Source organism: Lutjanus erythropterus, chromosome 1, assembly GCF_056507025.1.
Source record: "Lutjanus erythropterus isolate fLutEry1 chromosome 1, fLutEry1.hap2, whole genome shotgun sequence".
Taxonomy (NCBI): domain Eukaryota; kingdom Metazoa; phylum Chordata; class Actinopteri; order Lutjaniformes; family Lutjanidae; genus Lutjanus; species Lutjanus erythropterus.
This window is the reverse complement of record NC_139317.1, coordinates 23,978,542-24,006,388: the sequence shown is the minus strand read 5'-3', so window position 1 is coordinate 24,006,388 and position 27,847 is coordinate 23,978,542. Positions and strand designations below refer to the sequence as shown.

General features: G+C 39.0%; 1 protein-coding gene across 4 annotated transcripts; it reads left to right on the top strand.

Annotated features, from left to right (window-relative positions):
• The first annotated feature begins 191 nt into the window (after positions 1-191).
• usp10 (ubiquitin specific peptidase 10) lies at positions 192-25,354 on the top strand. Of its 4 annotated transcripts, none has more exons than XM_084717463.1 (15): positions 192-650; positions 9,360-9,428; positions 10,011-10,056; positions 10,461-10,520; positions 12,828-14,060; positions 16,938-17,029; positions 17,546-17,655; positions 17,743-17,801; positions 17,887-17,990; positions 18,431-18,530; positions 19,521-19,701; positions 20,791-20,956; positions 21,644-21,788; positions 22,670-22,735; positions 23,350-25,354. In XM_084717463.1, the coding sequence occupies exons 1-15, from the start codon at positions 630-632 to the stop codon at positions 23,535-23,537; spliced, it is 2,640 nt and encodes an 879-aa protein (XP_084573589.1). In that variant the 5' UTR covers positions 192-629; the 3' UTR covers positions 23,538-25,354. The 4 variants fall into 4 exon arrangements, with proteins under 4 accessions (XP_084573589.1, XP_084573580.1, XP_084573608.1 ...); XM_084717454.1 differs by having other exon boundaries at positions 12,825-14,060; XM_084717482.1 differs by lacking the exon at positions 10,461-10,520 and having other exon boundaries at positions 193-650.
• The last annotated feature ends 2,493 nt before the right edge of the window (positions 25,355-27,847 follow it).

The window sequence follows — 27,847 nt, the reverse complement described above, 5'->3', positions numbered from 1 at the left end:
CACTTGTCATGAGTTAATAGAGCATTGATTATCATGAAAAAATGTCTCGCAATTTTAAAACTGACATTTATTTTACAATAATCTAAAGATTTTTCAAATGTAGCCTGATTACAGTTGTTTGTGTATTATTTTATTTTATTTGATTTTTTTTACCTGATTACGTAATCCCAGTTACATGTAATCCTTCACTTTTCAAACTTGACTATAAGAAGTTACGATATATATGGCTCTATATGCACAGCAGAGGTCTCAGGCCACAGTACATCACTGGAGAGGATTATCCATGTCTCAACGATGAAGACTTTTATTATGAAGTCCTGGAGCCAACCGTCACCGGAAGTGTTTGTCGTTATTCCTCGAGCTCACGCTGCCACTACAACCGACCGCGCGCTGGTTTGGCTAGCAGGCGAGGAAGAGGCTCGAGACAGAAATGGCGGTGAAGGCAAGGCGAACAGCATGAAGTGCTGATGCATTACATGGATCGAAACTGACGACTGCCAGGACAACGTTGGGAAAATGACAATGACGTCGAAGTAGGACACCTTTTGTAACGGTCATTACAAACCTACAACACCTTCCCGGGAGAGTTTTCATCTTGTCAGCGGAGGAGAGAAAATCTCACCGGGAGCATGGCTTCTTACAGCAACCAGGTAGCTAAGCTAGCTGGCTAACGTTAGCCTGCAAAACAACTCCTGCTGCACGCCGTGTAACGTTATTTATAGACGCACGACCGCCCCTCATTTGTACAACATTCTTTCCTGAAATAGTGCCATACTGTTGACGCAATTTGGTCGGGTGTGTGTTTTTATTTGAAACATCTGGCTAGTCGTGTCATTGAAAATGTAAGTACTAAAAAGTGCTTGCTAATGCCCCCCTAAGCCTCATTGAAACACACCACCAGCATGGTAGCTAACAGGCCCTAGGTCCCTCCATTCAAATGAGACAGCGCTACTGTTTGCTGCAGTTTTTCAGAATATGACAGCCACGTTTAGCTAAATTACACGAAATCGTGTTGAATTTCATGTCCGCGACACTTTGGTGAGAGATCCCACAAGTGTCATGTGTTATTTCCCAGAGCTAAGTGACACACAAAACTGCTGCGTGTATGCATGGCCCACCTGCCAACTGCTGCGACGGGCCTTCCCGAGCGCATATTTTCATAACTGGTAGTAACAGCCAATTAGTTTTGCTCTCGGTAGTTAGGAGATGTAATAACGGTTATGTAGAGTGTTTTGCATGAGATCATTTGCCCTTTCTATGCACCTGTGAGTGAGGAGGATATAACCATTTCGTGCTGTTCACTTAGCTTTTAGCAAGCTAACAGCTCTGCACAGGTGGTGTGGTTATACTTTGCAGTCACTCCGCTAGCTGTTTAGCTAAATACAGATGCGGCAGTGTGGGCCTTCGTTGATAGTGAAGATTTATTTGATATGAAAACAATTACAAAATAGTACTGGACTTGCACACTGCTGGGCGAATGTGGCGTTACAGCGCCAATCTCACATTGGAGGTAACTTGGCAAGTTTGGTGTGATTTCTGAGGAAGTTAGCGCTCAAGTGGGAAGGCCCATTTTGCTGTGCATGCAGAGGCATGCAAGGTCTGAAGTTTCTAGCAGTTCATTGAATTAAATTTTTACTTGAGACAAAAATCCACACGATAAATATTAAACTTAAGTTAAGATTACATGCTTCACTGTGTTCAAACTCTGGCTGACGGTTTAAGAAGCGGAACACGGCTAACGACCATAGGAAGACAAATCTCACTGAAGTCTTGATTCAGCATGCTTTCAAACTTCTTCCTGCCCTCAAGATTCAGTGTTTCTATTGGCTCAGTGTTCAGCAAAGTGAAAGTGTGTGGATAAAACCAGTCTCAGCCTTTTTCAAACAGCTTCTTTTTTTTTTAAAGTCTGAAGACCAGTTAAAGAATATTTGGCACGTCAAAGGCACTGATATTGAATTATCATACTATGATGGGACGTTTACTGTTCTTACGTATAAATGGCTTAGAATGTTTTGCACAACATAGAAAAGTAGTCTTAACAGTCTGAATTCAGTATTGACAGACACGGCTCTACATCGACAGTAGCCCAGTTTTCTCAGGCAACTGGATTTGGACTCTTGTCAACTATTTCATTTGGTCTGGTCTCCCCATTTGGTAATCATTTTTCCTGGGTTGCAAAAAGCACCCTGGGTGTAAAGTACGATTTGCAGGCTAATTATAGTGTTTGTCACTTGATTTACTCTGTGAGAACTGACAAATGTATAGATGAGTGGAGTGAAAAACAGAGTGAAAGAAAAGTTGAAAAACTGGTGGGGCAGCCAAATAATCAAAGGCAGAACAAGACACACCAACAAGCAGCAAGAGGGATATCGCTCCTCTGAGTATGAACATAGCAAAACAGGTCATTCTGGAAATACTTATCAATACTGTTCTGCACCGCAGATAAAAAAAACAGTTTTAATCTGACAACTGGAAAAGTACAACAACAGATGGTAATATGCTGCTTGTGGTAATTTGTCCTACTTTTACATTATCTTGCAAATATGTCACCTAAAATACTATATCAAAATAACTGGTTATTATATTTAATCCAATTAATCAAGCTGTGAGTGATTACAGATTTTTTTTAGACAATGGTTTGTTGAATAAAATCAATGAGATTAGTTGCAGTAACCTCCTAAAGAATTGCGATAGTAAATTTAGGCAACAGTCAATATTTCCTGACATTCAAGATGGCCATTGCAGTAAAACAAATAAGAAGAAGAAATTAAAAGTGTCAAAACTGGCTTGCAAATATAGCATTTAAACATAAGCAGATCAGTTATTTGGCTGTTTAGATTTGACAGTTAATTTTGAAATAGTTTTTAATTTATTTTGAACTATGGTCAGTGTAAATGTAGATTATGGATGTTGACTGAAATGTCAGACATGTAGACACTATAGCATTTGATTGCTTTGTAGCTACATATCATAGTTTATACCTGCATGCTATGATTGGTATTATAATATAAAATTGTCATTATTGCTCGTACTGTGTTTGATTACCACTCTTTAAAAACTCAAATAAGTACTGTCCAGCATCACCCAAAGTTAGGAACAGTCTCCAAGTTTCCAGCACTGCTTGAAATGTGAGTTTCTGATATCATTTAACATCTCAAATATAAAAGGGTCTCAAATATAAAATTTGGCGAAATGATTTCAGTGTGTATCAGTGCTTTTTCGTCACATTTTAACAAAACCACTATAAAACTGATAATTTTGGTCATTATGATCGTGATGTGAAATTTTCACACCATTTCATCTCTACCTTAGAAATGTGTTGTCTCCCAAAAACTATTAAAAACGCATGTAGGAACAATGCATTGCACTAAACATGGAAACTGTAGTGTATTCCCCTCAACTCATCAAATTAGTAAAGCAGTGTTAAGCAGGAGCTTCCTGTCAGTGTGTGCATTTTGATGACATGGATCTACTCTCCAGAGATTAAAAATGCAGCCATGGAGAAGTTTCAGAATAAACCACATTGGCTTTGTTCATTGTAATAAGTCACCCAATGGAAGAGTGCTTGTGAATGCAACTCTAAGCTATTATTGCAACATCCTCCCTATTTTTGTAATAACTCTGTTTAGTTCAGCCCAACGTTTCTCCAAACATAAATCTGTGAGTGGGATAGTAGTAATCCTCACCACCGCCGCCTTGGGAATAGTATACACTGTATGCACAAACAAATAACACTATCGTTCAAGTTGCTCAGAGTTTTTCCTCTCAGTCACGCCAAATGCATACAAAATGAAAATGTACCATAGGTGTAGCTACAAATTCAGTAGTATTAATTTACTCTAGTCATGCCACTTAAGCCCAGACTAAAATGTCTTTACAACTGTCAGTTGGATTGCTGTTGAATTTGGTGCAGACATTCATAGTATGATTCCTAATATTCTGGTGATTTCCTGATTTTTCCATTTTGCCTCACCTACTGTCAAGTAGAAAACCACTGGCTACTATCAGAATCTTTGAGTACAGACAATAGGCTTGCAACTAATGATTATTTTCATTATTGATTAGTCTACCAAAAATCATTTGGTCTATAAAATGCCAGAAAAACAGTGACAACTCCCTGAATCCAAGGTCTTCAAATATCTTGTTTTGACTGACAAACAGTCCAAAACCCAAAGATATTTAGCCTATCAGTGGAGTGGAAAAAAGAGAGAAACCGGAAGCAGTGGATTGTCAAAATAGTTGCTGATTAATTTTCTGTCTATCATCTAATCATTGCAGCTCTCGACAACATTGATTATGGCACACAGTGGAAGCAGAGAGCCCTGTACGAACCAACCTAGTTATTTCACCAAGAATAGAGTGAATATTAGAAACAGTTTGCTGTGGAGCGCAATAAAATTCAAGAGTATTACGAACTACAGCCTCCAGATTGACTCGTTGAATCAGCACCTCTGTAAAACAGTGTTAATGAACTGAACATGATACCGTATACAAAGTAGGCTGTATTACAAGGCTCTGGATGTTGTTAGTTTTAGTTAGGTGTTCCTAAGAAAGTGGCAGCTCAGTGTGTGTATAGTTAGTTAATTACTAGTTCTTAACAGTGGTGTCTGTCTTCAGGATAATTAATATCAGGGGTGGGGATGAAATTGTCATTCCAGTATCATCCTTTTATTTTACAAGCTTAACGGGTATCAGAATGCCCAGGTAGCGTTTCATAACTATTGAGATTAATTAAAAAAAAACATGGATGTTTGTTTTTAAGGCTTACTGCTGACCATAATCAATAAATGAGGTGTCACCATTCAATTCACCGTCAGTAAATGAAGGTGTCACCATTCAATTGCTGAGCAGTTGCTTTTGTCTGATAGCACATCCCCGTAAGCGGAATAAATGGCTGTGATTCCTTTCTTCCAGTGTCATACTACTCCGTATTTTATGCTTTGTAATCATACAGTATGTCACTCTATTACGACACCACACCAATATGCAGGCACAGGCATGCTCCACAGATTCATTGAAAACTAGTCTGACCTTATTTGTAGTGGAGCTGCAGCGTTTTCATGCTCAGCCAAGTTGTCCATTAATAACCCTGCATACCAATTTAAGAGAACAAACACAGTAGTGCTGGCTGTCTCCCCTGTTATAGTTAGAGTACAAAGATTGTTTCAGCAGCAATCAGATTTTTGGCGTATTATGGCCCAGTTATTCTAGAAATTAAGTCGTTCATAAGATGTTGTCTGACTCTGTTGGAAATCTAAAGTGATAATACCTGATCTGCATGCCAAGTGGAGTGTGGAGTAGAAAGTGAGACGCAGTGTTGGTTATGAATGGGGATAACTGGTCATTCTCAGACCCAGGAAGACATTCATAGTGTTGCACTTGGTTGTACTCATGAAAAGTGCCACATATAGTTCTATATCAAAAGAAAATTTACAATTATATGTCTGCGATATTAAGCTAAAGCTAACAGTTTAGGTATGCACACTACTTTCCAATCCTCAAGCCACAACAGTGCCCGTTGGCCTTTGCAGTCCGTTCTGGCTACTGACAATTGTCAACAAAGATTGGTTTGAAAGCACAGAGGCAGGTAGAAGGTTGTTTGCTAGCAATAATGCCAACAAGACGGTAACATGCTGCCTTGATCATCTGTGCCATCCTGTGAACTGAAGCTTTTTTTTTTTTAAAGAGGCCCTGATGTATATGGACTCACAGGTGGCTAGGAAAACATGGACAGTATGGCGTGTGGCAAGTTTGACATTTTAACTGCTCATATTTTCTGACCACATGATGCGTTGTCACCTTGGCAATTTCAGATGCCGTTTTTGTAACTTCGTGAAGATGCAGGGAAATGAAAAGCACTGACCTAATGTGTGACGGCTTCAGGAGCAGTCAAATTGTACAGTGTATGCCCAGCCTAACCCGATGTTGGAAAGGTGTAAGGAGAGGGGGTTTCTGAAGCTTTGAGCCTATTGTCCCCCTATTGTAATTATAAAGTCAAAGTTGGAGTATGTATATATTCCGATAGTCATGCTTTTAATGATTGGTGATGGTGAACAAAAATTCAGAGGTTATTTCACTTTTCAGCGTTATCTGCTTAGCCCAATGGTATTTTGAAATACCACGCAGTGATTGGGATGCAGATCACAAGTTAATTGCTTTGTCTGTCCTGTGTTAACAACAAGGTCATGTGTAGAAGATTACCGAATTGGGCAAAATGTCAAGTCAAATGTCATTTAATGTTTTTACATTTTGCTACATGCTGCAGATAACAGATGTGACCTTTGTGTGACCCTAGAGTCAGTTTGAGAGGTTTCATGTCTATTTTGGTCTTGGTTTTTATTTGATGGGTGATTTTCAGAGGTCTTTATCTGTAGGCTAGATATTTTCAGTTACCACTGAAAAATGTCAATGATCAGTTGACATCAGTGATTATTTACAGGAATCAACCTCTGGAACATTCTGTTCTGTGCCATTGAAACTTGTGACACATCGTATCATTAAATGCCTGTAGGTTAAATGGTTGTAAAGCTTCTTAAAATTACACGTATCATATTCTAATACTCTCCCAGCCCTGCTCTTTGTTATGACAGGCCCTTCCTATAGCCCTGGCTTGTGTGTGTGGTGTCGTCACTAAACTGTGTTGAAATCATACAGATGGCTAATTTGTTGTAATCCTCAGTCCAAACGAACAGCAAGGGAAGCTTAGTGTGGTACGTGTGGCACGCCTGCAGAAAGAAGCAAAGGGACATTCTTTCTGTTGTGATTGTATTAGCCATCCCAAGGCCGTTGGATTATGGCTGGCTGTTTGTCGCTTGTAGTGCCATTTCAGCAATGTGGGCCCTCGCGTGGGGCCTCGTTTGCAAAGAGTTACATATGCTTGAGCTGCACTTTCTTTTTTCTGTGCCTCCCCTTTCACGTCGCACTGAGAGGATTAACAGCGTGGCTAGTGAGTTCATTTCACCTTTTCTCCATCACTTTCTGTTTTGGATGGACATGTGGACACTTAGTGGCGCAGCCCTGTGTTTCCCTGAAGGATCATCTGTCACTTCATTTTTTATATATTTTAATAATGATATCAGAGAATAACTATGCACTAAATAAATATAACATAAAAAATGAAATTAAAATTGGAAGTAGAGGTTAGTTTGATTTTAGAACCAAATTATGTCCTGTGTAATTCTTCCTTCCTTCCCACTATTAATTACAGTGCAAATGCCTGATTATTAGCTTATTGGCACTCCAATATTTAAGTGTGTCTACACAGACACTTCTCTTGGCAAAATGAGTTCTGTTTGGTGTAGTGGCAGAACCTTTAGGTTAACCTGGTGGATAAGAGCACTTAACTGTGATAAAGCCTTAATTCAATTCAGGTAATAGGTTTTTTTTTCATGGTTCAGGGCTTGATATTAAGCTTTTTCAGTCACTTTCCCAACAGCCAAACTTATTTGTTCGAAATGGAAAAATCCACATTGATTTAGACAATTGTTTTATTATAGTTGCATACTTTTACCTTAGTAAAGTTAAGTATGCAGACTTTTATTTGTTGAGTATTTTCACAGTGGGGTTGGTATAGTACTATTTTTTAAGTAATGGACCTGAATATTTCCACCTCTGGTTAGCACACCTACAGCCTAACTGTACCTTTGTGTTCCTGGTCAAGCCTTCCCCTCTCAGGAAGGTGGGCTTGTGGGTAACCTGTACCTGTGATGTAGGTTTAAAGGAATTTGTTGTGAGAGTGAATTAGTAAGTTAGCAGCAGTGAGTCAGGCTAAAGACAAATAAAATGGCAGAGGATTCAATCAGAGGATTGTTTGTAACGCCATGTAAAAAAAATGGCAATGCATCGTAGCTGCTGTTTAGCCAGCTTTTAGCTTAATTGGACGGACAGCTCTGCAGAGTTGTGTAATTGTGACTTCATGGCATTTTCATGCAATTCTGATGCAGTGGCAGCAATCAATGAATAACACTGACGCTGAATAAGCGTCAATATTGAGCCCTGTCAATGTACACATGCTTATTAGAAATGCTCTGGAAACTTTAGAGGCAGATTCGCACGTGTTAAAATAACATTCATTCCCCTGTTTACTTCCATTCTGTGCAAGTTAATGGGTGGAGTCTCAGTCTCAACCAACAGCAAAAAAAAGTGTGTGGTTGGCCTGTACTTGGCTATATCCTGCACTGCTCACTTTCAGTATGACTAGATTAGACAAATTTCGCCTCAGCAGGTTCACCTGCATTAGCACACACAGGTGACCATGGTCCTGAGGCATCATCAAACCGCTTTAACTGATATTGGTAACTTGGTGTTGTTCTTCATGTAATACTCAATTTAAGATTTTATATGGTATTCATAATTCTGCGTCAGTTGTGGCCTCCTGGTTCTAACAGCCTATATTAAAGGAATTAAAATTTGTTCTTGTAGATTCAGTGTGTGCGCAGACTGGGTTTGAGTTAACTATTGTCAAAAAGCTGGTTATCTGTATATAAATAAATAGCAGATTACAAAATAACAAACACACAGTAGTATCCCTGCAGCAATAAACAGCTTGGGGAAGTTTTGTTGAAGGGGTCAGAGGTGTCAGTTCATTTCACTGGTCATTTTTAAGGCTGTAGTTTGTGATATATTTGAAAAAGTGTCTCATAATGTGTCTGAGAATTGTAGCAGTGTTCAGTGTGAGCAATCAGTCATCAGTGCTGTTATGTCAAGTGACTGATTCATCATTTAATTATTGACAATTTACTGCTCCAGATTTCCAGCTGATGCAAAGGAAAACTAGTTAACAGAGACTTTCTTTGTCTGGATCCAGGTAGTTTCTAAATTCACAAGTACATATGTCAAATTTCTCTGTCGTCTAAGAGGCACAGTCTGCATTGTTTAGTTTTCCTCTTTACAGTACATGTTGTTACAAGCATACGTACACCTGACTTGGGTTGTTTTGAAGATGAGGGTGCTTTTTGTTATTTGTTCTAACCTGTGTTAACAACCCAAATCCTCCCTCACTAAAAGCAAATGGTTGTGGAATCAAATCTGAGCTGTTTGTGTTCATGGTTTATGTATAACACTGCATGACTCATCACTTCATGTTGTGCTTTACCTTTGTACAAGCTAGCATTTCAGTCTTGGCTGGGTGATGACTGACTCTAATAAGAGCCCTTGTACCTTGATATCCAATGACCGTGCCTTTTGCATCTGTTCCAGTTACGAGATGGAGGGCCTTATCGTTCACTTTGTAAATTACTCAAGATAAATGCCGTTATTTTGAATTTGCGTCACATCAGGAAAAAAAATATTTTGAGAAAAGTGTTTTATAAAATTGACTATCGTAGAAACTAATGGTTTGTGTTTATTTCTTCCCACAGTACATCTTCGGGGAATTCAGCCCTGATGAGATCAATCAGTTTTTTGTGACTCCACGATGTTATGTCGAGGTAAGGAGCGAGATTACAGTTTGTTTTTAATTAATAAATCATTATTACATTGTTATTACTTTGGCAGGCTTCATGGGAAATATCGTACAAATTTTGACCAACACTAGTCCTAGTACTCTTTGACTTCAGGTTGGCTTTAACATGTTAGTACAAAAGTAGCACGGTTAAGCCAGAGAAATGGTCCATGCAGTTCCTTTTAGAATGAGCACACTGCCTAAAATTATTGTTATTGCATATGTCTGTCACTTTTCATTTCAAACTCTTAGACAGTCAGCTTACATCATTTAACCACTGGTAGCAGGGTAGGAAATTAGCACTAATCACCAGCCTAATGCTGGTAAAATACGATAGTGTCTGGTAGTTTTGAATTTTTATCTGTTAGTGGTTGGTAGATGTTCATATTTTAAAAAGTTAAGTTAAAAATTAAAAAAAAGAAAAATGGTAAGAGATGCTCCACTATTTTACCAACCTTTTGAAGTTTAGTTTAGATGAAAAGGGCTATTAAGCAGACTCGGTTAAAGATGTAACTCCGCAATTATTAAGTGTGTTTTTTTAAATTTGTTATTTTGTGTCTCATCACAGCTTCCTCCGTTCAACGACAAAGTTCCGTGCGTCACTCAGTCTTCTGGTATGTACATTTCACATACAGTAGATCGCTAGATAATGTATTTTTTGCTTTTCAAAATGTATTCAAAGTAAAATACCCTCCCATTAGCTGACAGTTCTCATGCTCTTCGTTGATATCACTGTAGCTTTTCAAAGCAGGTCTTTAAAATGTTAAGAGAGACTTGCCTGGCAGAGAGATGCTTTTTTATGTGATTATTTTTGCATTGTTAATACAGTATATATTATTTAGCATGGATTACAAATCCCAGTAAATATTGACCATTTCATTATTTTAAGAATGTCAGCCATTTTCATTCTTTAAATTTCGAGCCACGACATTAAAAATGTAATGGCAGCCACCTGTCTTTGAAATGGTACCGTTTGCACATGACATTTGCCTTACCTTGATTTGTATTGATTATTTAGGAAGTTACTGCACTCCTGCTGTACCTTATATTATGGAGTCTATGGGACTGCAGGTTTGCGGTGAGTTGAGGAGTCTGACACCCTATGGCTTGACTAGCTGTTGTACGTTTGCTGTAAATCTGAAAATCCAGGTTTCAAAAACTGGTGGCTTTCTAAACCTTGCGCCTGTATTCTTTCTCTTGCCTGTTGGTAAAATCTGTAGAGCTTTGCATGCTCAAGATACTGACAAGTATCTTATCTTCTCTTGCATACAACGCATTTTCACCACTGCAGGACCGCAGAAATTGAAAGATTGAATTTCCGTATGATTTAACAATCACATCTTATTTACTAAGGGCATAGTGATGGTTTAATGTGGTTGCTAACATGTGTGTACATATTTAGCCTTACATTAAAGATTTACCGCTGAATGCATTTTACAGTCATGAAGTGTGATTTCCGTAACACTAACAGAAGATCTTCTAATCCCAGTAGAGGAAGTAACTGCTGTTTTCATACTTAACCGCTGCACAACATCAGGGTTTACAGTTTGGGTGGCGAGTCAGCTGTGTCATGATGAAATTCTCTTGAATGATTTTTCTGATTTGCTCCTACTAATGTTTCCTGTTTGTTCACCTTCTCACTTCGTGCCTCTCACTGCATAATCATTTACTATTTAAGCTGCCATGCAAAACATTTTCACTATGAAGTACATTTGTTTTGTAATGATGACATACATTTGTTTGTGGACGTTGTTGTTCTACATCTGAAGGACTTGGTGAAACTTAAAAATGCTCATATTAAGCGTACCTAATTTTTAAGAAACAATGCATATTGATGCATCAGTTTGCAGTCACTAATGAAAGTATTCAGAACATTTCACTCTGAAATATCTAAGATTTGAAATCCATTATTTTAAGTTCAACTTTATTTCACAACTCGGGACATTTGTGCAAATTTTAAGTAACTGAATTTGCACAAGTAACAAATTGCCGCACCAGCAAATGGCAACATTTTTAGGCGATTGTATGTTGATCAGAAGTTGCCATCAGTATGCAGGCTTCAGGCCTTTAGAGTATATGGTTCATTTACATTTATGGTCAACTTTAGAGTCTAGAGCTCAAATAATAGAATATTAATTGTCACCCTACAGTCAAATCAACCCTCTGGAAATGGACTTGGCAATTTGTAAAAGAATATTAAATAAAACTCCCCGTTCCAATCCCCGTTTAAAAGTGGTCTTACAGGTATTTGCTAGGTATACCTGTTATGTGTTCTAGTATGACATCATTTGTCTCTTTCTGTTCTGTTTTACTCTATATTACATCACTTTAATCTGCATTTTTATATGTTGATTAAATTTAGATAGGTCTACCTTTTTGTTAAGGGCTTTTAGACATGATTTATTTAGTGAGGAGTAACAATAAATCTTGTGCCTATTTACTGTCTGTCCATCACTTTGTCTTACAGGTTATATCAAGATCTTGTCAAGAGGCCTTTTCTCAACATTACCTGTAAAGACAAATTAAGCACACCTTACATTAAAACAATTAGTCAGAACTACTAAATTTTGATTTGTGGCAAACAGCATAAAGTGGTTGACCTATGCAAAACAGTTTTTAGTCAAATATTATACATTTAAATGTGTTTCTATACATTTCACCTGTATATAATACAGTGTTCAGCACATAATTCAGAAAGATAATTTATCATTGCATTTTGGATTAATAACAAGATGTGCAAATTCCCCGTGTTTCTAAAAAAATTAATAGTAATGGTCAATATTATCATTTTATGAATTATGTCCACAAGTGATTCTCATCTGTGTTTTTGTAAGAGCCTTCATTAAAATTGTTTTAACAGTAATGGTAAAAAAAAAAAAAAAAAAAAATAGTGCAATTAACAATTTACCCAGCATTGCAGACACTTCTGTCATAGCTCTCCAAGCGTGGCCATTTGAGTGCTGGCTGTTACTTGTAAGGAAGTGAAACAAGCCCCAAAGATTATCATCATCTCATTCTTTCTAATTATAAATGATAAATCTTGAATCACATCACTTCTGGATTTGTTGGTGACATTCCTGAGATTCACATATGCCCAGAAGGAATGTGGTTCAGTAGACCATAGACACAACAGTAGCTCTTGTGCCAAAAATAGTTCCAGTGGGACTTCTTTTTTTTTTTTTCTTCTTTTTATTGGTATGTCTGATCCTTTCAGAGAGCTCCCATGACCCCTTTCGGGTGATGGTGTACTTGTTCAGATATAAGGATTTTACAACAAACTCTGCAGCAAAGAGTATAATGCAACAGTGTCTGTTTATCTGTATTTAGGCTTTCTTTGAAGACATAATTGTTTGTTTCTAATTTTTTGAATTGTTATCTGCAGCAGAAGACTATCAGCGCATTGAGTTTGGCGTTGACGAGGTGATGGATTCCAAGTCTATCGGGGTGAACGATCCTTTGTACAAGGTATCAAGCACCCTGAACCCCCAGGCTCCAGAGTTCATCCTGGGCTGCCAGTCAGCCCAGAAGGCCCAACAGACAGCTCCTCCAGCAGCTGACGTCCCTGATGGAACCCACTTCAACTCGCTGGACGGCCCTGACTCGGAGGCCTCGGCCCTGGACAATCATCAGGCCTGTCAGGACATGGACGGACTCCCTGGCAGCCTGGGACAGCGAGAGAGGAAGAAAAAGAAAAAGCGACCGCCGGGATATTACAACTACCTGGACCCATCAACTGGCAGCAGCAACAGCAGCAGTGCAGCAGATGGGACGCCTGTGACAGCACTGGTGAACGGACATGCACTTGGTGGCCCCCACCACAGTGCTGAAGATGTGGACGGTAAGGCATTGTCAGGGGCTGAACTTTCCACCCCTGGACCTGTCTCAACGGCAACATCAGCAGCTGCTGTGGCAGCAGCCAAGTGTGCCCCCACATCCACTGCCAATCAGAGGACTTGTGATAGCCCTGATGACTCTTCTTTGGACTTAACAAGTGGAGCTGCCTCTTTATCAGATGGCAACAATGCAACTTCCTCCTCTTCATCCTCCTCTCAAAGCAGAGGGATGACAGAGGGACCGAGGACTGCTGATCAGCAGCCAGATCATTTGGCTCCACAGAGCCCCGAACTTTCAGATACTCCACACAGCCCCCGCTCCAAATCACCTCTTCCTGCTTCAGCTGCTGTGGCCACCCCCTCAGTTGCCACTTCCATTACGACTACTGAACTGGAGGGAAGGGAATCGGCAGACAGCGGGGTGGCCAACGGGCTAGCAGAGCCTGATACTCCCGTCAGTGCAGATGGACACAAAGAAGACTGTGAGAGTGGGGAGCAGGCTCAGCAGGTCTCCCCAGACTCTGTTGCCCAGCCGGTAGTGACAGAGCTGGCCAATTCGCCTGCAATTCCAGCTGCACCTACTGCCAACCTCCCCAAATCTTGGGCTAGCCTCTTCCACAACTCCAAGCCTCTGCCTGGGGGCCCTCAGGCCTTCGTGGAGGTAAAGAACGTTGTGGAAGTTGTGTCTCCCTCCCTTGCTACGCCAGAGCAGCCTGAGAAAGTTGGGGAGGTCAAAGATGGCCCTGTCCACGTATCAGAGGATCCTATGGCCCCTAAACTTGCAGGTATTAAACGAAGATGCTTGTTGTAAATCTTTTCAAATAGCCCATCGCCTGTTTCAGCTTGAGGTGTTTTGCTGCAAAATACATGTGCATTGCTGCTAAGTTCACGCCCCCTCCACTTGGTGGCACTGTTGAGACAATTGTACTGTTTATACTCCCTGTATTCTTATGTGAATGTCAACTTTAAAACATTTGAGAAAAACACTGGATTAGTACAAGTGACCAGACTTCATATTCTGCTGTGAATATCTTATATCCTTTAGGTATTAAGTTTGAGCTGCTCAAATTGCTTAGTAACGCCTTGCCACAGGGAAATGTTACAGGCATGTTGCTTTCATGATTAACATGAAATTCAAGAAATGGACACTAGATGGTGGTACTACATCCAGAATAGCTGTCAGTTATTAAGTCATCAGTCACATTTGTATAACCCACTTTCTGTCATTACCCAAACACTATTATTGGTAGGCTGGGAATACATAACAAGGCTCATGCCTTGGGAGCAAAAGAAAGCTATAGCACAGGTGAAGGCTTTTTTTTTCCCTTAAAAAGATGTTGATATTATATTGTAGAAGCATCCTCCTTTGGACAGCATATGTCCCCTTTTAAGAGGGAGATAGGGTGGTGTTTGCAAATGCATATTTCAAGTTGGTGTGTGGTGGTTACATGTGATTACCATTATCTCAGGCTGCAGTTAAGATACCATCAAATATGATTTTCTGTGCATTAATGAATAGCCAAACCTTCCATTTTTAGCTGCAGTTTAGATCTAATTTGGACATTCAGATGTTCAGCTCCAAGAGAGGGAGATCTAATACCCTGTGAATACATTGTTCTGTTGGGTGTTGATAGCCTGACAGAAACTGGTAGGTTTGCTATTCAAAGAGAGTAAATCTGCAGAGTAATGACTTCATCATTCACTGAGGTGAAACAGCATCATTTCAGCCTACAGAAGAAAAAATGATTTCTTGAAACATCTTATTGATCAGGTCAAGCTTAAAAAAGAAGAGAATAAACTATGGTTAAACAATTGTGGTTTGGCTTAATGTGGAGTAAATTAGTTGAAGTCAACACACAAAAAAGCTCAGTTTAGTGTGAATTAAGATCACTTTGGTTTAATTTAAGAACTTACAAACATATACAAGATGCAAAGTATTTTGCTGTGCCAAATCATTATCAGAGGTGTTTTGTTTCAGCAATGAGCCTTTCTGTCTCTTAAAAGCAGTATGTAGTAATTAAGATTTCTATTTAGATTCTCTGATCATGCTGTATGTATGTACACGTTATGGTTGTTGCACAGATGTTCTTTTACAGGGTATGTAAAGAAAAAAGTGTTGAACAAACAAACAGATGAGCTCCTTTTGTTTGTCTCTGTTCAAACACTTCCATTTTAAACATGATTATGTTTAATCATAAGTGCACCAATCCAGCACATTGTCTCTTTTCTCAGGTACCCAGCACTCATCAGGTGTAACTTTAGATGCAAAATTTTCGTTTTTACTGTAACGGTGTGTTCCCTTTTGAAATTAACATTTTTCTTATGCAAGCGTATGAAACAAAAAAAACTGGTGGGTGTTTTTCCCTGCAGAACATGTTTTCCTTAACTTAACAGCCGTGAGTCAATACTTGTTACTTAAAAACACTTGAACCACTGGAATTGCATATACTTAAAAGCATCAGTGGATCATATTAAACCCTTAAGACTGTAATTCTTTTATCTGTGGGAGAATGGTACGGCATACTGAGACTATAGACTGTGATGTGTAATGCGATTACAGCCAGATGGAAATTTGTCTACACTGTTTTGAGTACTGTGCATTTTAGTTCCTAAGCAGTTTTTATGTGTTTAGTCTGCACCAGTGTTAAGCGTCACAGAGCTCCATGTGAACTTGAAAGAGACCAACTGGCTTTGAAATACACCAGCATGGAGCCACAGACTAGCTGTTTGTATAGTCTATATAACTGATTGGATTGAATGAAATGGGGAATAGAAATGTGCATGAACCTGCAAGAAGGCCAGAAAGAGAGGAAACGCTTACTTTTTCCATATGTAGGCTACTTGAAGATTTGCACACCTGTGTGCATGGCATTGTGTGTAAAATAAGAAATGGTAAACCTGAGGAGATTATAGTCATGAGAGTTCACACAGGGCTCCGTATGATGCTGCTCTCAAGTTGGATTTCCCAATCCAGTCTGCAATATCTGTCTGCCACACCTTTTTCCTACAAGAGAAGGGATTAAAGTCTTTGTGGGTCATGATGACCCACTGGCACTTTTCAGTTTAAATACTTAATAACTTATTCCTTCTTTGCTCTAAAACCGCATTACCTTAGGATATGTTTAATAGCACCATTTCACAATAAGTCAAGCACTGGCACGATAAGTGGGTTGTAATTAACAGTGCTAGGTACATTTAGGAAAAGAAATGGGTCTGATTAAAACCGAGGTGGTAAGGTGAAATCCGTACTTGTCTGATAATGTCCTATTCTTGAATTATTTACACATGCATATATGTACATACTGGGGAAAGACGTTGTGAAAGTCTGTTGTATGATATGTGTCATTCTTGTTCTTTTAGTCACAGCTGCCGAGGCAATTATGTTTTTATAAATTGGATGTGTAAAAACTAAGTCCACGTTACCATGGGAACTGTGTTTTTAAATGGCAGGCTCCCTTCCTAGGCGTGGTACAGAAAGTTCTTGCTCTTATTCAGAAAGTCTCTTGTGGTGTTGTCAGAAGAGGCAGGAATGGAAGAAGGAACATTTGTTTTGTGAAAATGAAAATTAAGGAATGATTACAGTTCGATTACAGTGTTTGTCAAGTATGCTTTCACTAATTCATGCTGGACTTTAAAAACATTGTGTTTGTTTGAATCCCCAGAACTTATTGAGAATGTGAAGTTGATACATAAACCAGTGTCTTTGCAGCCGAGAGGACTGATCAACAAGGGAAACTGGTGCTATATCAACGCTGTATCCTTTCAACCTGCTGTTTGCAACTTTTCATTTTTTTTAAATGTCTCCACATGTACACGCTTGGCTGTGGGTAGTATAATTAGTTCTTGTATTGCCAAATACCAGGATAAATTGTGTCAAGTCCCAGGCAAGCTGCGGTATGTTTTAAAAATACTTTGCCATTTTGTAATATAGTTGTTTGTCTTTGGCTGACACTTGGTGAGGAGTGAATTTCGGCTTCTGTCTGGAAATTTCCTCGAAAGCCAGGAAAATGCCATTTTCCCATTGAAGGAAAGCTCAAAACATATCGTCAGTGACTAATCTGTTTTGATCGCGCTTTATGGAGAAAAATGCAGACAAGAACTGAGAGGGAAAAAGACCTAGAATTCAAAACTTTGTGAGCTACTAAATTACACCAAGTGTTTAATCAAATTTGAACTTACTCATCCATTGGTGTCACATTAGAGAAATTACAGCGACTTGTCACACAGTGTTTCCTATGTGCTGTTTTGCTCCCTGACTCTGAACTCTCAGACCCTACAGGCCCTGATCGCATGCCCTCCCATGTATCACCTGATGAAGTCCATTCCTCTGCATAATGAAACGCAGAGACCATGTACCTCCACACCCATGATAGACAACTTGTAAGCAGCATTCCTACAAGCTGATATCAAATTGCTAAAATGTGTGTTGCTCAGAGACTTGACCATTGTTTCCTTCTCTCTTGACAGTGTAAGGCTGGTGAATGAATTCAACAACATGCCTGTGCCATCTAAAGCCAAACAGCAAGGTAAGATGTTCAGCAGCGCATCCCAAAAGACGTTTGATTTAATTTTTTGTAGGCATGACTGATATTAGATGATTTGTGCCCACAGCTGTTGGTGATAAAGTCATGAAAGACATTCGGCCTGGTGTCCCCTTTGAACCGACCTACATTTATAGACTCCTCACTCTCATTAAGTCAAGTCTCTCTGAGAAGGTAAGCTGTACTGATTCTTGATCTAATAACATTTTCACTGCAAAGCAATGTGTCAAGGTGTTTTTTTTTTAATGGTCACACTCTTTGAATACCTCTTGTCTGGAACATATAGTACTTGAATGGAATGTTCTAATTGGTTTTTATCCACATTTATCAGTACAGAATTTGCTCACCTGAAAGGCAGTTCATGCAATAACACATGCTGAGTCCATTCTGATTCAGTTTTAATGAATGAAAGTATGCAAACACTCTAATATCTTTTGCTATTTAATGAGGCTTATGTTTATTCTGTCTCACTTGTAAAACATGCTACCCTGTCTGTTTATTGAAGTGAATGACAGTGTATTTTCTTAAATGTGCTCACACTCATGTTTTATTTGACAGTAAGCATTCTTGGTAGTGTTTTAATTAGTGCTGATGTCCTGCTGCTTCGCTCACAGGGTCGACAAGAGGATGCGGAGGAGTATCTTGGCTTCACTCTAAATGGATTGCATGAGGAGATGCTGGCATTGAAAAAATTAATCTCGCCTCAGGAAGAGAGTAAGCATCTTCAGTCTTTATCAAAATCATGTTACAAGGCAGATTTGGTCATTACAGTCACTGTCATTTATGTTTAATTGAAATCATCTTTAATTAAAAAGAAGGTATTCTTTATTAAGCTCATAAGGAGAAATTCATATTCTGTGTTTAACATGACAACGATACATTCGGCATAATCAAAGGGCACCAAAAGAGATGAAACATCTGTTGAGTTTGTGAGGTGTTTTTGTTTTTCAATTAAACAAGAATTAATATATCATATAAATATAACCAACCGGCTCAGTGACATAAACACCAATGTGTTAGCTATTGAACTTAAGTAAAGATGCCATTGCAACTGAACCTGTGTGACCTGATAAACCTACATTTCTCAACAGTGGAGAGTGTCTCTGAAATTGCGATAAATTTGCACTCACAAATCCAAATGTTAGCTTTGACAAGAAGAGTGCACTCAGTGGAGTGCAGATTTCTACCAGGCAACCCAAAAAGAATATTTGGATGATGATGATGATAATAATTATACCTTTATTTATATAGCACGTTTAAAAACTGAGTTTAAAAAGTGCTTTGACAGGCAGAATAACAGGAGCAAGCTAAAACTGAAGTAAAACAAGACACAAGCAAAGACACTAAAACATAGAAAAACAACACAAAACTGTAAAAGAGATAAAAACAGTAAAAGTAGAAAAACATGACACTAAGAATAAATGCAGCCCCTTTGTATGCAACATTTTGATTAGTAACTAATTTAAGTACATATTTTATCAGTAACTAACTGATTACAATGCATTTATTTTGTAAATTAATTACATGTAACTGGTTCACAAACCTCTGTCATCTGGTCACAGCAGTATAATTTAAACAGCTATTGGATTTCCAATAACTTGTAAACTTGGACTCAGGAGAGGAGTTCATTTCACTTCAAGGCTGTTTAAAATACTTGGGTTATTTGACCTCTAACATGGTTTTTCTTTCATGTTTTTTGAACAGAAGCTCCCACGCCCAACGGGCCAGAGTCCCAGCCAGGTGCGGAGGAAGATGTCGCTGATAAGGAGGAAGAAGGTAGCGAGGACGAGTGGGAGCAAGTTGGCCCCAGAAACAAGACTTCCATCACTCGCCAAGCCGACTTTGTCCGCACACCCATCACTGATATATTTGGTGGACACATCAGGTATGTTGACAGAACTTTATTTGAATGGAAAATGATGAGTCTTGTTTTTGAGGGTGAGCTCTGATGGCTGCTTAGTTTCTTTTATAACATTTCTTTTTAGAACATAGCTTTATTGTCTTGTTGGTTTTGACCTCGATTCCCACTTAGATTCATCCACAGGCCTCCTGCTGGTTACATAGCTTTTGTCTAAAAGTTTAAGATTTCTTTTAATGGTGGCATCAAAAATCAGTCAGCCACCAGACATCTCCAGCTTTTGTCCAACTAGCGCCAGAGTCCTTCAAAATAACATCCATCGTGGGCCGATTGTGGTCAGAAGTCTGGACAGCAAGACATGGGCGCACATTCACAAACAAAGGTCTTAACTTTCAGACAAATCTGAAAGTTAAGAACCTGTGCGGGTGCAGCCTGTCTAAATGATACGTTCTATGAGGTTCTGGTCTGGCACAGTCCTGGTCTGCACTGGTTGCACAGTGTCTTAAAGGATTATTTTCTCAGAAATGGTTTGCAAGCAGAGAGAAATGAAATACAGGAGTGTGTGTTTACAGAGTGTGGTGTGTACGCCCACTGAGCTCGGCTACAACCCGTGCATGTTTTTAGACGCTGTTCTCAATTATTGGTTTGTGAATCACTGTTGCAGTTTGAAAATAATTTTCCCTAATTAAAGTCTTGTACCTGAAGCATTCGATCATCCAGAGCAGCGGGGATATTAGATGTTTTTTCCTTTCGTATCTTCCGGACTGATGTTGCAATCAGGACATGCTCAGAATACTTTAAAAAGTCACATCATTTGATGATCATTTAATTGCAATGAGCTGCAGATGCAATTGTACAATTATTGTTTATACTGGAGAATGTTAAGGATTAATCAGTTAATATAATTTGAATTTAATCAACTAAAAATGTGTGAATTCATAATTGATAGATAATAAGGACAGTGCACAAAATTTGCAGTGCAATCAATGAAAAGTAGTTATTTTGATATGTAAATATTGTAAACAAGGGTAAGGGGCCGTCCAGGATTCTTAACGGCTAAATGATTTTTTTCTTCTGTGTGCTTATATCTAACCCGTTGTTTTGTTTCTTTGTCAGATCGGTGGTGTATCAACAAAACTCTAAAGAGTCGGCCACTCTGCAGCCTTTCTTCACCCTGCAACTTGACATCCAGTCAGAAAAGATCCGCACTGTCCAGGAGGCTCTAGAAACCTTAGTGGCACGAGAGTCGGTCCAGGGCTACACCTCTAAAACCAAGCAGGAGGTATGAACAAAGTATAATCAGTGTCACATGTTATCAAATTACAAAAAAATGTTTACTTGTAGCATTTGATTATATTTTGGGAGTGTGCAAAAGTGGTTTGCTCAAATAGATTTCTAATTTGGTAGAAATGTTTGCACAGATGGTTTAACGATGAAGAGCCATGTTGTCTACACATGGTAAAAGACAGAAGTCTTCATTGACTTTCTGAATTTTCTACATAAATATTCCCGTTACCTTGGGTCTAAGAACACAAGACTTCAAAACTGAAGATGGTGGTTGTCTGAAAATGTTTCAGTGTGGGAACATCTGCTCTACAGCTGTATAATGGACCTCTTTCTAACAGATAAACTTATCGTTCTGATGTTTGTCATTCTAGAGACAGTTAACTTTGGTCTGCAGCCTGGCTCTTGTCTTTTGTGCTTTTAAAGCCCTAGAATGAAATGATTCATGAGTCCCTGCTTTGAAGGGTTCAACAAGCTCTTGCATTTCCAAGAAAATGTTACTTCTTGTTTTGTACTCATCTCATTCTGTCCTCATTTGTTTAGACATTTATTTGGTTTTATCTGAAGTCTACAGATACAAATAAACTATTGGGAGTCTTTTAATCTTTTTGTGATTTTGTTTTCTTGGGATATTATTTCATTATTACACTGATTGTACATCTTGTCATTTTGTTTTGGTTTTCAGATTGAGATCAGTCGGAGGGTAACTCTGGAGGAGCTGCCCCCTGTGCTGGTGCTCCATCTCAAGAGATTTGTCTTTGAAAAGACTGGAGGCTGCCAGAAACTGACGAAGAACATTGATTACCCCGTTGACCTGGAAATCAGCAAAGGTATGAAACTACATTCTACAGAGGTTTTTAATGTGACCCATGGACTCTGCAAAGCAGATATAACACTGTTGTAAATACTTTGTAACTTGGAATTTTCACTGTTGGAATACTCGGCATGACGGCCTGCTGCACGCAAACACACATGCTAACAAAAGCTATCTTTTTTTAATATATTTTTTAGCCTCGATAAGAATGCTATACTTTTCTGTCACAGGCTAGGGTTGTGACAAAGTTATGTTACTCTGGAAAAGATGGATCCCCTTTTTGATATTCAGAAAGACAGTGGTTTGTCTTTCTTGGGGGTTATGATCTGCTCAGTGTGGGATACTTGTGAAAATGACATAGAATTTACTGACCGATCGAATCAGATTGCAAAATCATTATGCTAGCCTAAAGTAGACATCCTCGGAGGTATCTGGTTCAGATGGAATCAGGATGACGATGTTGCTGTTTGCAAACCCTGTTACATACACACATTATTCATCCATACATTACACTTCAGAGTATTCAATGAATTTAGAACATGCTCATTACTTCTCACAGAATTTGCGACTCAAATTTAGGTTGTAGCTGCAGTTTTTTAATACCTACCAATCAAATTGCTGTCCTTATACTTTCTTATATGCCAAATGCTTTAAAAAGATTGTGTTAACTCAGAACAAAGTCTTCAACTGAGTCTCAGGCTCCTCCACTGTTTAATTTAGTACCCCACAACAGCATGAAAACTAAAATCACTCCGTTGATTTTTCTGCAGTGTAAATCACGAGAAGCCAGCAGCAAAACATGTTGCAACACATCCTTTGTTCTGTTATAAAAAAAAGTAGTTCTTAAGAGCGTGTTGTTATAATCAGTGGAATTTCCTAACCATGATTTTCTTTCAGATCTTTTGTCCTCTGGAGTGCGGAGCAAAGTTGTGAAAGGCCAAAGAACTTACAGGCTCTTTGCAGGTATGTTTGTGTTTGGTCACATTATTACATCTACTGCAAGGGTTTGTAAATGTGTTGTTTTTGTGACATATTGTAACTGTGGGAACTGTTAATTCACCATGATGTGGCTTTATCCACCAAAATGATGATGGTTTAAGAGAGGCTGATTCATTCTGTGTTGAATCTGAACACTTGTGGTTGACAGTAGTCCTTTTATTTGACATCAGGAAGCACTTCAGGATCATCATAAATTCTAAAGTTTTTGGAATAAGTGTTTGTTTTGCTAAGTTTTCCAAGAAATACTTTAGTCGTCTGGAGTAAAAGCCATTTGTAATTAATCAAACATTTAGGAAATGTGCTAAACAAATACTATACTGATCAACTGTGATTGATTTAGATTAAGTTCTGTCCTCCTTTTATTCCCTTGATTGAGATCATTGAATCTTAAACATGAAAAGAACAAGTTTTGTCAGTGATTGGTGGGTGTGTCAACCTCCAGGCTGAACTGCTCATAGCAAAAAAACTGCTCCCACTGCCGTGCCCAGATTTGAAGTCATGGAAGAGTAATGACTTTTAACTAAAATATCACAGTTTGTCTAATGTCTTTCCTCCTGTCTGTCTCTCAACTTAACCAGTTGTCTATCACCATGGGAACAGCGCGACAGGCGGTCATTACACCACGGATGTCTTCCACATTGGTCTTAACGGCTGGCTGCGCATTGACGACCAGACAGTGAAGGTCATCAACCAGTACCAGGTGGTGAAGCAGACTGCAGAGCGCACCGCCTACCTGCTGTACTACCGCCGCGTCGACCTGCTGTAGACACACAAACACACACACCCCGACATACATGCAGAATACCCGAATATATCCACAAACGCACACAAAAAAACATACATGCTCAAAAATGCACTTGTTGACATTACAGTAAATCTATACATGACACGAACACACACCAAACTAATGAACAGGAACACTGCCCAACTTGTTCTCTTGCAAGATTTTCCTCTTCTTCCCTCCTGTCCCTGCTTTCCTGAGAACCAGCTTTTCCAACACCTTTTTCCTTGTCTCTTTTTTCTTTTTGGAAGAAGAGAAACAAGCTGCATTCACAAAGATTTCCCTGTGACTGCTCTCTCTTCTCTGTGCACCACTGCTGTTTTTTTGTTTTATTTTTTTTTGTCCTTTTTTGTTTTTACTTTTAAAGCAACAAGGAAGGACTGTTGAATAGACGGAGATGGGGTTGGGGTTACAGGTTAGGACCTGAGACTCGCCCTGTAGCTGAGCCTGCAGCTCGGCTCGGCTCAGATAGCAAACGGTGGACTCAACACACAGGAAGAACTATCTGCCACAGGCTGCAAAGTGGACTGCTGGGGTAATTCCTCTTGTTTGAATTACGTTTTTGAGGAAATGACCCAGAAATATCAGTGTTTGCCTTTTAGTAAAGGAGAACTGTTGGCCTAATGAATTTGCAGCAGTTTAAAAGCCTATTTGAATTTGCCCTAGTGCATTGAAAAGGCCCAGCACCAGCATTATCATGAGTCTCTCCTCCCAAGGCCAGATCGTCGTCTTCTCTGCCACCAACAACTCCTCCTCCTCCATTTCCTCACTTTTATGATGCTTTTAAATCTAGGTACAACTTGAGCCATCAAAAATGGGGGAAAAAAAGATGGGTGGTACATTTAATGGAACGCTTCCTTGTTTGAGAGATCCTTGTTATGGTATCTGGTTTTAGATTTAGAGAGACTATCTAAAAAATATTAATGCGCTTTAGAATTTAATAACAAATAAGCTTCTGTGCACAAAGTATAAACTGATTGATGATTACAATATGACAGGCAAATGCATATTTTGCAAATATTTAGATTAAAATGTAAAAAAAACTAAAAATATAAAAAATCTAGCTGACTGAAAACTTGTTTGGGTCTGAAAGGACTGCGCTAGTTTTTAGACTCAGTTCTTGCACTGGAGAGATGGCAACCAATCAAGACAGATTCCACTGCAAAACCTGCCCTTGTTTACTTTGTACATTTCCTATTCTATCCATTCATTTTTTTTGTTTATGTCTTTACTTGTCTAAAGGTTCCACCTGTGTATAGGTGGCTTATCAGTGTAGTTTTGAGCCACACCACCCCTCTTACCCCCCAACTCAGCAGAAAGCGGGGGCTGCCTTAGGTTCAGTGTGTGATGTTTTTCCACTCAGTGTACAAGTCTAACCCTAATCAGGCGCCAACAGCACGTCTAATGTCTGTGAAGAGTTAGGGGAATGTACCTGACACCTATGTATTTACTCTTTTGTGGCTCAGCATTTCCTCCCAGTCGAGGGAAACTGAGCATTGAGGGGGAAGTGGGACTACATCTGTGCTTAAGCTCTGCATAAAACACCCTGGACATGTGCACAAAAGGAGTTAGTGTTTGCTTTTTGTTGAAGATTTTTGGATCATTCATTGATTGTGATGATTTTTGTTTGAGTTACTAAACAATGTTAGTTTTCTTTCTTTTTGTCATTGATCATTTATTGGATGTCCCCATGCTCTCGCTCCCCTTCAGAAAAATATGCTTGCATTTGAATTGGTGTTTGAAAAGAAATTACACAGGCTAAAGCACAACAATGAATAAAATTGAACTAGTTATTTGCTTGATATTTATTTCCATTTTGTCATTTTATCTTTTCATAATTTCTTTTTTGCTCAAGACCCATTTCATTCCAACCACCAGTGTCAGAATCTCAGTATTAACACTTTTCAAAATGTGATCCGCTCAAAGTATTTCTACATGACTTAAGCTTGTGTACTTTTAGCCACAAAATATTCTCCTTTTTTGGAGGATCACACATAGTTGTCCATCAATTAAAACAAACACCAGCGAGAAGATGGTTGTCCCATATTTTCCTGCTCCAAATCAAAGAGATGTTGCAGGGTATAAACATTTTCCTGAATTTTGATAGCAGTGCAAGCATTTAATTTAATTTAACATGCCCATTACACACTTGATTGACTGATAAGGTTCAGTCTTTCAATTGGAAATTCAATTTCAGTCAGGGTTTTACCAAAATTTCACAATTTTTCATCAGATTTAAATTATTTTTAGCCTATCTGTGATGTAACATCATTATGTGGTGCACAGACTCAATTGACTTTTCCTTATAGGTTTCAAAGTCAGAAACCTGTCCCAGGTAAACCAAAGGACAACATTGAATAGGCCCTACTGCCTTTCCTTCAGTATATATTCAGACTTACTTTGCCTTCTTCATCAGAGGTCTTGTAGCCATGTTTCGTCACGTCTCATTCCACGCAGGAAATGGAGGCATGCTGTTTAGACTGTCAATACATCTTCATAATCCATCATAACTTTAGTGACTTTAGTGCTGCTGGCTTTGTAGTCATTTCTGCACAAATTGTTCAATTGCATATTTTCTTTTCCCCCTTTTGAAGAATGTTCTGAGAGTTGGGACTTTGAACAGACACCTTGAGCTTTCTGTTGTATAGTTTTATCTCAGTCTCTCATGGCTGGTCAGGAAATGTGCTGGTGAAAATGCTTCAATAATGTCTCTCTTTTCAGTATGTGCTCCTAACACTATTGTCTGCTGGGAAATTGTTGGGATATTGACCTAAAAACAAAAATCTATACTGTCTTTTAATTTTAAGCCTCCAGCATTCTATTTTGTTAATTGTTCAAATAAAGGATTGTGCAAAAAGCAGTTTGCTAATGAAGTGTAGTCAGAGGACTACTTGGCTTTCTTATAATACAGTAAATACTGAGAACATCTGCAGTCTCTACACTCTGGACTGGCCTACAGAACAATGTGCACAATAAACCAAAACAACAAAACGATCCAAAGCGTCTTGGTCTACCACACACTGCTAATTGGTCTCTTGTTCCTGTATGTCAACATATACTATGTGTAGTATTTGTACTATGTTGTATCTCCCCCTCCTGCGGTCTCGCTGGCCGCCTCAGTGCCCGCAGTGCTCTCTTTAGGGCCGAGGCCGAGCTCGCCTCCGTTTGCTTTAATGGGAAGCAGACCCATCATTGAAAAATCTGCCATGTAAGGTTTTTCTGCCCTTTAGTATTCCTTACTATTTATTCCCTCCTTACTATAGCTCAGCCTTCCACTGAAATGTGGCTTTGCTCTCAAACTTACAATCAAGCGCAGTATTTTCCTTGTTAATGTCAGATGGCAAGAACAAGAACTCGTTTTTTTTACAGGCCCACAGCCTGAAGGGCAAATTACATGTTTGGACACCCACTGATGGACCACCTATACTCACAAGTGTCTCCTTCAGCCAGTAGGGATGATGGTGTGTGTATGTTACTCTCCATGGGGCTTTTTAAGGCTGTGAGTGGTTTGTTTAAAATGTGTAGGAGATATTTTTCAACACAAGCCAGTAATTTGAATGGTCGTTGAACAAAGAGCAACAGCATGGGGCGAGCACAACATGTTCGTTTTCTGTAATGTGAACATGTTATTGTGCCATCTAGATGATTTAAGTGCCACCGATCAAAATAATGTTTCAGAGGAGATGAGCAAACCAAAATTGGGCCCTTTCTTGGGGCAACAAAGCCAAACCACAAGCAGCAGCAGATGAGAACAATGAGGTATGTATACATCAACTCATGACTGTTGAGTCACGCTTTATTAGACGGGCGGCAGCCGTTAAGCCCTTTACTTAAGCGAGCAACAACCACCATGATCAGTATCGAGTAAGGTTGCCAAAAGTATAAATTATTTTTCAGTGCCACAACTTAGAAAAATACAATATCCATTAATTATAGTATAAAAATGATCTAAGTGCTCATTTGAGATCTTCCCTCAGTTCAGTCTTCATTGTCCTGCCTGAAATTTGGCTTGCAGCAGCAAAACCAGAAAGTGGTCAGTGACTTTTTCAGTACCAGCACTGTGTGCTGGTTTTTAATACACAAAAAAGAAAAAAGATATATTTTGTTTTCTGTCGAGGACTTTTTTTTTCTTTGCCATGGTATTGAAAGAGGTATTGAGTGTCATTTTAATAGTAGTATTGAATTAAAGTTCTGGTATCATCACCACTTTAGTCTGGTAAAAATTATTTAAATTAAATATGTCACTTCCTGGTGGAACTACTTGTAACTTGTGTCCAAACTAACAGGTCACAACA

Excerpts from the sequence above, each read along its gene's own strand:
- usp10 (XM_084717454.1), top strand. The coding sequence starts at position 630 with ATGGCTTCTTACAGCAACCAG. Across the intron at positions 17,802-17,886 it reads ATCTAAAGCCAAACAGCAAG|CTGTTGGTGATAAAGTCATG; the intron begins GTAAGATGTTCA and ends TTGTGCCCACAG. Across the intron at positions 20,957-21,643 it reads CCTCTAAAACCAAGCAGGAG|ATTGAGATCAGTCGGAGGGT; the intron begins GTATGAACAAAG and ends TTTGGTTTTCAG.